This window comes from Pan paniscus, chromosome 3 (genome assembly GCF_029289425.2).
Source record: "Pan paniscus chromosome 3, NHGRI_mPanPan1-v2.0_pri, whole genome shotgun sequence".
In the NCBI taxonomy this organism is placed as follows: Eukaryota; Metazoa; Chordata; class Mammalia; order Primates; family Hominidae; genus Pan; species Pan paniscus.
This window is the reverse complement of record NC_073252.2, coordinates 148,890,574-148,902,902: the sequence shown is the minus strand read 5'-3', so window position 1 is coordinate 148,902,902 and position 12,329 is coordinate 148,890,574. Positions and strand designations below refer to the sequence as shown.

Genomic DNA, 12,329 nt, shown 5'->3' with positions numbered 1-12,329 from the left:
CATGCCCAGCTTTTTTTTTTTTTTTTTTTTTTTTTTGGTATTTTTAGAAGAGATGGGGTTTCACCATGTTGGCCAGGCTGGTCTTGAACTCCTGACCTCAAGTGATCTGCCTGCCTTGGCCTCCCAAAGTGCTGGGATTACAGGAATGAGCCACCGTGCCCAGCCACATAAACTTCTGATGTTAAACTTTTGAGTTTCTAACTATAAATAGGTAATGTCTTTTTCCTTTAAATTATAATTGTTCCCAGTGTCAAATGCCCCATGAAAATGTCATTAATAAGGGCTACTAACATTTGAGGTTTATTTAACAGTGAGATTTAATGAATAGTAAAAGCAATGTTTGACTTTCTCATAGGAAGGGCTAAAAAACCATTGCCATGCATTTCCAGCCTAAGATATCATAAGCTATGCTTAATAATTTGAAGAAATTCCAAGTCCAGGGATACACAAACAGGTGTACAGCAAATCATGTAGGTGGTGCTTTTCCCCTAAGTTATAATTTAATCTATACCCTAGGAAAATGCCAAAAAGTCACAATTGGGTGGATTGGGTGATTTTCCAGTAGAAAGAAAATTCCATCCCATCTTTGTTCTCAAAACGTTTTTTCTTTGCATATAGGTAAGGGTTTACAGATCAATAATCTTCTTGATTTCAGTATGAAATTACTTTCTCTTTGCTTGAGTTACTCTGAGTTATGCAGAAGGCTCCCTGTTCTGAATCCACTATATTTCTTTTTTTCTGAGAAGATTTCAGTGTATGTTGAAAACAAGGAACATTATGGAAACTTTTAGTCCTTAATTGTGTCAAGATATTAATGTTAGAGTGATATACAAATTAGATGGTGATGGGAAACTTGAGCCTGGCTTTATAGGAGGTAATTTTTTTTCTTCCTTCCTTTTTTTGCAGGGGTGGGGGTTATGATACAGGATACAGGTAAGATAGTCCTATAAACTCATCTGCTGATAGTTCATATGAAGGCTTTTGACTAGAAAACTTCCGTTAATAGTGCTGAAGATATAAACATATGGTAAAACTGCTTTCCATATTAAGATACCTTGCCACCCACTCCTTTTCTTTGAGACAAGGTCTTGCTCTGTTAGCCAGGCTGGAGTGCAGTCATGTGATCTTGATGCACTGCAGCCTCCACCTCCCGGACTCAAGCAATCCTTCCGCCTCAGACCTCCAAATAGCTGGGACCACAGGCATGCACCACCATACCTGGCTAATTTTTGTATTTTTTGTAGAGACGGGTTTTCACCATGTTGCCCAAGCTGGTCTCAAACTCCTGAGCTCAAGCAATCTGCCCACCTTGGTCTCCCAGAATGCTGGGATTACAGGCATGAGCCACCACCACGTCTGGCTTCCCCCTACTTGTTTTTGATATGGGGTCTTGATTGGTCACCCACGCTGCAGTGCAGTGGCAACATGACAGCTCACTGCAGCCTCGAACTCCTCGGCTCAAGTGATCCTCCCACATCAGCCTCCCCAGTAGCTGGGACTACAGATGTGTTCCACCATGCCTGGCTAATTTTTAAAACTTTTTGTAGACAGGAGGTCTTGCCATGATGGCCAGGCTGGTCTCAAGCAATCCTCCCCTCTTGGCCTCCCAAAGTGCTTGGATTACAGGCATGAGCCACTGTGCCCAGCCAAGATACCCATTCATACCAGGATTTTCCTCCCCGTCACTGCTAATAGCTGTGTAGGCGCAGACAAGGCCTTTCAGGTGAGAAAAATTAAAGCAAGTAACTTTAGAGTTTTGACTCAATCCAAATAATATGTATACCTATAATGTGTAAAGTATTATGCTATAAAGGAGCTTAAGATTTGAGGCAGATAGTTCATCTGGAATCATTCCAAGATTCTATGTCGTACACCTAAATAATAATCCACAATGATTGCATTTTATTTATTTTTTGAGATGGAGTTGTGCTCTTGTTGCCCAGGCTGGAGTGGCCAATCTCAGCTCACTGCAACTTCTGCCTCCTGGGTTCAAGCGATTTTCCTGCCTCAGCCTCCTGAGTAGCTGGGATTACAGGCATGCGCCACGTAATTTTTAGTAGAGATTGGTCAAGCTGGTCTTGAACGCCCAATCTCAGGTCATCCACCCGCCTCTGCTTCCCAAAGTGCTGGGATTACAGGCATGAGCCACTGCACCCGGGCCTAGTGATTGAATTTTAACTGGCTTGCCTAGAAGTGAAGAGTTTCGCCTTCTACCTTCCTTATGCTTCTTTCTGCAGTGAACCTCCAATTTTTGCCAACTATTTTGTTTTAACCATGGGCAAAGAGGTTGAAAAATTTTTATAAATAGTTGACAATTTGTGCATATATATATATATATATGTTTTTTTTTTTAGATGGAGTTTCTGCTCTTACTGCCCGGGCTGGAGGGCAAAGGTGTGGTCGTGGCTCATTGCAACCTCTGCCTCCCGGGTTCAAGCGATTCTTCTGCCTCAGCCTCCAAGTAGCTGGGATTACAGGCACCCACCACAACGCCTGGCTATTTTTTTGTATTTTTAGTAGAGATGGGGTTTCACCATGTTGGCCAGGCTGGTCTCAAACTCCTGACCTCAGGTGATCTGCCTGCCTCAGCCTCCCAAAGTGCTGTGATTACAGGCAGGAGCCACTGTACCCGGCATTTAGAAATATTTGGTTAATTGTCTGTGTTCATTGTTTCATCAGTAGAACAGCATTAACAGTAAGCTTGCAAATTTATGAGCTACAAACCTTAGCCCTAGATCATTTAGACTGTGATCACTCTGTGTTGGGGGCATTTTCATTATTATCTGCTTCTTAATGGAAGACATTTATTCATTTAACAAATACTTAATTAGCACTTATATGACAGATATATTAACACACCATTTGCCCCATCTGAGGAGACAAACTCCGATGAGAGGCCTTTTAGGATTAATGCCTCACTTTAGAAATATGGATGTGTGAAAGGTCAAGTGAAAGTTGTGTCTCTTCTGCAGGCACACCCTACTCCCCCTTATTCCAGAGTTATTCATTAATGATGTGAAACAAACTTGAGGTGTTTAGTTTTTCAGAGATTTCAGAAATGGGAAGCCACTGATGTTGCCTTTTACTTTGGAAATGTGTTGGCAATTCGGATCATCAGAAAGATGTCTGCTTCATCTCTGGAATATCTAAGTCCACTTACAGAAAACAAATCTTTAACAAACATTTGCAACCACATGAGATTTGGTGCAGTTGAATTCATTTTAGTATTTTTAAAACGTATAACACTTTTCTAAAGAAAATATCCCTTTGCTTGTTCTTCTGCTTCTTTTTTAAAAAAATAGAGACCTTGGTCGGGCACGGTGGCTCACACCTGTAATCTCAGCACTTCGGGAGGCTGAGACGGGCAGATCACCTAAGGTCAGGAGTTTGAGACCAGCCTGGCCAACATGGTGAAACCCCACCTCTACCAAAAATACAAAAATTAGCCGGGCTTGTAATAAAAATAAAAAAAATTAGCGCATGCCTGTAATCCCAGCTACTTGGGAGGCTGAGGCAGGAGAATCGCTGGAACCCGGGAGGCAGAGGTTAAGGCGAGCCGAGATTGCGCCATTGCACTCCAGCCTGGGCAACAAGAGCGAAACTCCGTTAAAAAAAAAAAAAAAAAAAAAAAAAAAAAGAGCACGAGTCTTGCTGTTGCCTAGGCTAGTCTCAAGTGATCCTCCTGCACTAGCCTCCTAAAGTGTTGGGATGACAGGTGTGAGCTACTACACCCAGCCCTCCCTTGCTTTTTGCGTCTGTTACCTTTTTCTTCCCAAATTTCCATGTGAGAGTTAAAATTGTCTTTTTTTTTTTTTTTTTGAGACAGAATCTCGCTCTTCCTCTGTCACCCAGGCTGGAGTGCAGTGGCAATTCTCCTGCCTCAGCCTCCCGAGTAGCTGGGATTACAGGCGCCTACCACCATGCCTGGCTAATTTTTGTATTTTTAGTAGAGACGGGGGTTTCACCATATTGGTCAGGCTGGTCTTGAACTCCTGACCTCAGGCAATCCACCTGTTTGGGCCTCCCAAAGTGCTGGGATTACAGGCGTGAGCCACCGCGCCCGGCTTCTGTCCACTTCTCAAGGCCATCTCAAATAACTTTTTCTTCAGGAAACTATTTCTCAAACCACTATAATTTTTTCCTAAGTTCTCTAGAATTCTTCCTTTGTTTAATCCCACTTTTTGCTTCACTTTCATTTTAGGAGCTAGGCGTATTTTTAAAAAGGCCCTTTGACCTCAAAGGATACACGTGGGTGAAAAACCACCTTCCTCTAAATTTATTTTTCACTCACTAGGAAGAATGCTTTACTGTTAATAGCGGGTGGAAAGAAGGGACACTGAGTATGAGGACCTATCTGTACTACCTAATATAATTTATCTTTTGAACTACTCTGAGAATGACGCGAGCCTAATCTTCACATTGGAAAATCACGAGAGGAAAAAACCCTTCGGAGGTCTACAGGCACAAGGAACCCTGTCTCCACGCTGTTTATAGCAGCTGTCTCAGGAATCCTCTCCCTAGAATGAATGTGGGAGAGGTTTCGTGGCGCGGCAGCTGCAAAGCAAGGAATCTTTCCCATTCCTCGTCGACTCGGTCCCCTCCCCTCCCGAATGGCGGCAGCTGCCGAGGTATCCCAGTGGAAATCTCCAAGTCTCCGCCGAGAGCGGCGGGCGGGCAGCAGCTGAAAGCAGCCAGGGGCGGGGACTCCTCGCTCCCATTGGGCAGGGACAGCAGCCTCACTGGCTCCAGCGCCGTCACCTCTCTGGCTCGTAGAGGTGCCTCAGGTGTTCTTCTCCAAGTCCAATGAGACACCCAGGCAACGCAGCGCGTGTTCCCTCCGCGCCAAGAGACCCTACGGTAACTTAACAACAGCAGGAGCGCCAAAATCCCCGCCTCAGGACTTGGCAGAAGCACCTCCCGAGGTCCGAGAGTGGGAGAGGGGAAAGTGTAGGCCCTCGGACGGAAGGGTCTCTCCTCGCCGGGCCGGGGACACACCTGGTGCTACCAGAGCAGCGCGCCTAGTGCAGCCGGAAGTCCGAGCCCAGCACTCCGGCTGGCTCGGGGCCCCCTTGGCTGTCCGCGCGTCGTCACCGCGCCCCCGCCGCGCGGCTGCCTCCGCCTTCGCGCCCTCCCGCCCCGCGCACTCGCGCTCGCGCACGCGCACGCCGCGCCCGGCAGCCCTCGGCGCTGTCATGGCGGCCGGGAGCAGCTTCAGTGGGCACACGACAGCCGCGCGACCCGTGGCGGGGCGAGCTGTGGTAGTAGCATCCTCACCACTCGCAGCAGCCTCAGCCGCGGCGTCCGTAGCGCCAGCAGCGGCTGCTTTTGCAAAGGCTGAGCGCAGGGGCGGGGCGGGCCAGGAAGCCATGGAGTTCTGTGCAGCCGCGGACTCCCGGGGAGCGGACTAGGGAAACTTGGAGGCTGCGACCAGGTGCACTGACCTCTCTGTCCTCCCTTCTCTCCCTGCGGTGGCCGCTGGGTTTCTCTGGCCGCTCCCCTCCCTTCCTGCCACCACACACACCTCCCCACCCCTTCCCGTCGAATCTCAGGTGCCTGAGAGAGGTGCTTCACTCCTCCCACTGGGCCGAGCATTTAGAATAATCACCGCCCCCTTCCCCCGCCTTTTCCTGCCCTGGATCTCCGCCGCCACCTCGGTCTCGCTGCTCCTGGGCGGGGGGTGAGGACAAGTCCGGAGTATCTGGGTGAGGAAGAACTTTCTACCTCTGTGATAGCTTGTGGGCCCCCCTTCTTTCCTCCGATCCCTCCTTTCCCCGCGACAGTTTCTCTTTCTAGTGCACCTGTGAGGAGAGGTTACCCTGCGCCTAGAACCTGCACGAGAGTGGGGGAGGAGTGAGCCTGTTCGGGGGCCTCTTGGACCTGCCTTCACCCAGAACCCAGCTCTTTGAGCCCGGGAGAAGCGGGTGGCTAGTAGTGGGGTGCCTTTAGTAACTTACTTGACCGACAATAACTATTTCCCTCTTGTCCCCTCAAAACCCCAAAACAAAACCTAGCCTATTTAACATATATTTAATCTTCCAATAGGGTTTGGCGTTGTTGTCAGCCTCGGGGAGAGAGATTGGACAAATATTCTCCAAGAGGAGGAGGGCGACGCCAAGGACTTTCCACATCAACTGCTTTGGGGTGTCTCCACAAGTTGGAAGAGGGACCCTTTCGTTTTGCATTGCGTGTGTTGTGCTCATTACCAGTGCAGCGACTGCTGTCCCAGGGTGACTCTGAGTTGTCCTTTCTCGTGAGCTAGCAATGGCTAGCGAAGACAATCGTGTCCCTTCCCCGCCACCAACAGGTGATGACGGGGGAGGTGGAGGGAGAGAAGAAACCCCTACTGAAGGGGGTGCATTGTCTCTGAAACCAGGGCTCCCCATCAGGGGCATCAGAATGAAATTTGCCGTGTTGACCGGTTTGGTTGAAGTTGGAGAAGTATCCAATAGGGATATTGTAGAAACTGTCTTTAACCTGGTAAGTCCATGAATATTTTATAAGCATATACTCTTTTCAGTGGGTTGGGGAACAAGATCTTAAAGCTGGAGCCATGTGGTTTACTCACACTGATGGTGACTTTTTTCATGTATAGGGACACAAAATTCTACTCACTTAAATGAAACAATTTCATCTGTTTTTTAGATTGAAGGGAATTGTGCAAACTTAGATGATCCAGGTTTTGTGAAAGTGAACACATCACTTTTGTGCTAAGGAAATAATTGTTGCTATGGAAGTATTGGGGGGAGGTTCTAGCGGAGGAGTTATCTCTAATTTTTTTTTTCTTGGCTTGTATGCCTAAGTCTGCGTTTCCCTTTACCACTTTAAATAATTTCTTGTGACCTTTTTTTTGGACTTGAGAATTAATGTCTTTGATTCTGTCGAAGTTATGTTTTGCTACAATAAGTTTAAAAATTTGTAGTGCTGATGCAAGATTAATTTGCTGCAAAATTAGTATTTTTAATTTTGACTAGTTTTATTTTTAGACATAACTAACAAAAGTTAAATTGGGGATGAATTTAGGATTGCATTTAAAGTAATCTTGTGAAAATTGAATGGCAATATGAAAAAAGGAATTGAAGCGGATACAGTATAATTTTTATGTGTTTTATAAATTCATGTCTAGCGGGAAAGCATAGTTAGTCATTGGAAGTTGCTGATTATACTAAGATGAGCTATGAATGCTTTTTTTTGGGTGGGGGTGGGAGGGGGATGAGGCCTCTCTATGTTGCCCAGGCTGTTCTCAAACTCCTAAGTTCAAGCTATCCTCCTGCTTCAGTCTTATGAGTAGTTGTGGCTATAGGCATGCATCACTGTATAGGGCTTAAATTGTTTTTAAATTGAGGTATAATTCATATATTATACAATTCTACCTTTAATTAATTCATTAACTTATTTATTTAGAGATGAGGTCTCACTCTGTTGCCTAGGCTAGTTTTGAATTCCTGGGTTCAGGCGATTCTCCCCTCTGTCTCCTAAGTAGCTGGAACTACTGGCATGCGCCATTGTTCCTGGCTTGGTTATCATTTATAATGGAGACTTTTTAGATTTCTTTATTCCAGCCTCTCTTGCCCCTCAACTTAAAGAATCAAAAGGAAATCTGGCCCTAAAATACTTCCCCCTTTTCTACCTACCCACCTGTGTTAGAGGATAACAGGACCAAATATAAACATGCAGTTAATTGTAATAACTGTTTAGCACCTTTCCCTTTGCCTCTTTTCAAGGTTAGGCTTGTTTTATTCTGGGGCAGTTAATTATTTCTTTCACTAGACCTTCTCTAATGGTCTGGTCACCTGCAGTACAACTTCTAGAATAAGAAAGTAGCTAGATGGAATTCTGGCTGGGCGTGGTGACTCACGCCTGTAATCCCAGCACTGCAGGAAGCCGAGGCGGGCACATCACTTGAGGTTAGGAGTTTGAGACTGGCCTAGTCAACATGGTGAAACCCCATCTCTACTAAAAATACAAAAAAATTAGCTGGATGCGCTTGCTTGTACCCAGGAGGTGGAGGTTGCTGTGAGCCGAGATCGTGCCAATGCACTCCAGCCTGGGTGGCAGAGTGAGAGACTGTTTCAAAAAAAAAAAAAAAAAAGAAATTCACTTACTTTTGAAGAATGAAAACTTTGAACAATTGGATATTTCTATGTCAGTTTATTGGGAGTTTATGTATAAACACCTATAGACACACACATACATATTTTAAAAAACTGCATATTATGGAAATGTTCAAATATATGCAAAAATAGAATAGTATAATGAACTCTGGTATCCGTTGTGCAGCTTCAACAGTTGTCAACATTTTGGGGATCTTGTGTGTGCGCATGTGTGTGGGGCTTTCATATGTAAGTCTGAGGAAGATAAATGGTAAATTGCTTTACCTCAAAATAGACTTGAAACATTTCCTTTCTGATTTTTTGTTCTTTTTTAAAACGTCATATGCCTTCAGTGAGAAACAGAAATTTGTGGTAGTAATATAATCCATAATTAGTTGTTTGTGTGTGAAGACACAACATCTTTTGGCAGAAGGAGGATTTGAACTCCTGTTCTTTAGAATGTGCTGTGTTGGAGTGGATGACCAAACGTGAGTCATTTGCATTTTTATCATTAAAGAAAATCCAAATTCTATAGCAGCATTTGCTTATACGCTTCCTAGAACTGTAGACCTGGTATAGATTTTAAGGTCATTGGTTAAGTCCTTCAAAGCTGCGTATTTGCAGGATAGTAGGTGCCTGGATAGAAGGAGAGAGAAGAGTCTGTTCAGTTAGTTACCCTCCTCTTCAATATCATTCGCTTGTCAGGTAGGGCAGGAAAAGTTGCTGAGAATATTAGGTAGCAGTTTCTCCCCTTCCATTGTCCCTTAAAATACTTTTCATGCTCTTTCATGGATTATCTGGGGTTTTGGCCACTCTAGAAAATCTTTGGAAGCAGCTGCGCACAGTGGCTCATGCTTGTAATCTCAGAGCTTTGGGAGGTTCACTTGAGGCCAAGAGTTTGAGACCAGCCTGGGCACTATAGTGAGACCCTGTCTCTACAAAAAAAAAAATTAAATAAAAAATTAGCTGGGCATGGTGGCATATACCTGTGGTCCCAGCTACTTGGGAGGATGAGGTGGGAGGATCCCTTGAGCCCAGGAGTTCGAGGCTACAGTGAGCTACAATCATGCAGAGCAACACCCTGAAAAAAAAAAATTAGAACGAAAGTATTGGGATTCTGTAAATTAGTCCATCTCAATGTTGTTAGTACTGCTACACCTAAATATTTCCTAATTGATAGTCTTTTTTTTTTTGGAGATAGAGTCTCAGTCTGTTGCCCAGGCTGGAGTGCAGTGGTGCAACCTTGCCTCCCTGCAACCTCTGCCTCCTGAGTTCAAGTGATTCTCCTGCCTCAGACTCCCAAGTAGCTGGGACCACAGGCGTGCGCCATGAGGCCCGACTAATTTTTGTATTTTTGGTAGAGGTGGGGTTTCACCATGTTGGCCAGGCTGGTCTCAAAATCTTGACCTCAGGTGATCTACCCGTTCAGCCTCCTGAAGTGCTGGAATTACAGGCTTAAGCCACCACGCCTGGCCTAAATATTAGCTACTTAAACAATAAAGTTTATACTGTTAAAATTGAACAAGTTCCTCTCCTCCAGAGGTGTCCAAATAGTACATGGTAGAGCCATATAACTTTCCAGAGTTTTTTCTTTCTCTTTTTTTTTTTTGAGACAGAGTCTTGCTCTGTTGCCTAGGCTGGAGTGCAGTGGTGCGATCTCGGCTCACTGCAAGCTCCGCCTCCTGGGTTCATGCCATTCTCCGGCGTCAGCCTCCCAAGTAGCTGGGACTACAGGTGCCCGCCACCACGCCCAGCTAATTTTTTGTATTTTTAGTAGAGACGGGGTTTCATCGTGTCAGCCAGGATGGTCTCGATCTCCTGACCTCGTGATCCGCCTGCCTCAGCCTCCCAAAGTGCTGGGATTACAGGCGTGAACCACTGTGCCCGGCCTTTTTTTTTTTTTTTTTAATTGAGAGGGAGTCTGACTCTGTTACCCAGGTTGGAGTGCAGTGGTGCGATCTCAGCTCACTGCAATCTCTGCTGCTCGGATTCAAGCAATTCTTGTGCCTCAGCCTCCCCAGTAGCTGGATCTACAGGCACGCACCACCATGCCCGGCTAATTTTTTTGTATTTTTAGTAGAAATTAGGTTTCACCATGTTGGCCAGGCTGGTCTTGAACTCCCGACCTCAGGTGATCTGCCTGCCTTGGCCTTCCCAAAGTGCTGGGATTACAGGTGTGAGCCACCGTGCCTGGCCCAGAGTTTTTTCTTAAGTGCTACCTTCCAACTTTGCTAATGTAGCTTGACCTTAGTCTGTTATAAATTACTTTGAAATTTACTACCCTGTTTATAATTTCTTTTGCAAATCTGTTTTGCAGATAAATTTTGATTAACAGTGCACCAATGTAGTCAAGTGTTTCAAACTTCTGGTCAACTTGTACATTTTTCTTGTTGCAGTTTAAAACATTTTATTTTGTTTTCATCTGTATTTTAAAGTAATTTGTCAAACTTTTAGACCCAGAATAATTAATATATGGTGGCATGTTTTCAGGAACTTGCTGCTGAGTTTAAGGCTTCCATCAGGTATTTAAAGGTATTCAGTGCTACTTAATTGAAGAATAGTGATTCCCATGAGCTGGTGACAAATACATACTTTCATGATTTTTAAAAAAATTTTTGTTAAGTAATTACAGTCACCCCTTGATATGTGGGGGATTGGTTCCAGAACCCCTAGTGGATACCACAATTTTCAGAAGCTCCAGTCTCTTATATAAAATGGTATAGTATTTGCATATAACTTACATGTATCTTCCGTATACTTTAAATCATCTCTTTAAAATTTTTATTTATTTATTTATTTATTTATTTATTTATTTATTTATTTATTTGAGATGGAGCCTCGCTCTGTCCCCCATGCTGGAGTGCAGTGGCGCGATCTCGGCTCACTGCAAGGTCCGCCTCCCAGGTTCACGCCATTCTCCTGCCTCAGCCTCCCAGGTAGCTGGGACTACAGGCACGTGCCACCACACCCAGCTAATTTTTTGTATTTTTAGTAGAGACAGGGTTTAACCGTGTTAGCCAGGATGGCCTGGATCTCCTGACCTCGTGATCCACCCGCCCTGGCCTCTCAAAGTGCTGGGATTACAGGCGTGAGCCACCGCGCCTTGCTCTGTTGCCCAGGCTTGAGTACAGTGGCTTGATCATAGCTCACTGTAGCCTCAAATTCCTGGGCTTAAGCTTTTCTCCTGCCTCAGTCTCCTGAGTAGCTAGGACTTAGAGGCGTATGCCACCAAAACCCGCTAGTTTTTTTTTTTTTTTTTGAGACGGAGTCTTGCTCCCTCACCAGGCTGGAGTGCAGTGGCGCGATCTTGGCTCAGTGTAACCTCCACTTCCTGGGTTCAAGCAATTCTCCTGCCTCAGCCTCCTGAGTAGCTGGGATTACAGGCGTGTGCCACCACACCCAGCTAATTTTTGTATTTTTAGTAGAGACGGGGTTTCACCGTGTTGGCCAGGCTGGTCTCAAACTCCTGGCCTCAAGTGATCTGCCTGCCTTGGCTTCCTGAAAATGCTGGGATTACAAGTTTGAGCCACCATGCCCGGCTTTCTTCCATATACTTTAAATCATCTCTAGATTACTTAGAATACCTAATAGAATGTAAATTCTATATAAACAGTTGTACTCTATATTTGAAAATTTTGGGCTGGGCACAGTGGCTCATGCCTATAATCCCAGCAGTTTGGGAGGCTGAGGTGGGTCAACCTTTCTTATACAGACAAGGTCAACATAGTAAGACCTTGTCTGTATAAGAAAAAAAAAAATACCATTATCTATCTATCTATCTATCTATCTATCTATCTATATATATTTTTTTGAGATGGAGTCTCACTCTGCCACCCAGGCTGGAGTGCAGTGGCGCGATCTTGGCTCACTGCAACCTCCGCCTCCCGGGTTCAAGCAATTCTATCTCAGCCTCCTGAGTAACTGGTATTACAGGGATGCACCAGCAAGCCCGGCTAATTTTTGTATTTTTGGTAGAGATGGCGTTTCACCATGTTGGCTAGACTGTTCTTGAACTCCTGACCTCGTGATCCGCCTGCCTCAGCCTCCCAAAGTGCTTGGATTACAGGCGTGAGCCACTGCGCCCGGCCTAGAGGTGGCTTTTTTAAACCTTCATTGAGATATGCAGTTGACTCTTGAATAACATGAGTTTGAACTGCACGGGTCCATTTATATGGTGATTTTTTTTTCAACCAAACTCGAATTGAAAATACAGTATTCCTGGGATGTGAAACTGTTGCA

At 45.1% G+C, this 12,329-nt stretch overlaps 1 protein-coding gene across 5 annotated transcripts in view; it reads left to right on the top strand.

Moving 5' to 3' along the window:
- The window catches only part of LRBA (LPS responsive beige-like anchor protein), a 799,485-nt gene that overhangs the window by 31,309 nt on the left and 755,847 nt on the right, over positions 1-12,329 (top strand). For 2 of the 5 annotated variants that reach the window (XM_063603583.1, XM_034959239.3), the window contains exons 1-2: positions 5,141-5,431; positions 6,043-6,477. In XM_063603583.1, the coding sequence (XP_063459653.1) occupies positions 6,262-6,477 (216 nt within the window). In that variant the 5' untranslated portion in view covers positions 5,141-5,431; positions 6,043-6,261. Of the gene's footprint in view, positions 1-5,140; positions 5,703-6,042; positions 6,478-12,329 lie in introns of those variants that run through there. The other 3 variants (XM_055111906.2, XM_057302179.2, XM_055111907.2) reach the window with 3 other exon arrangements.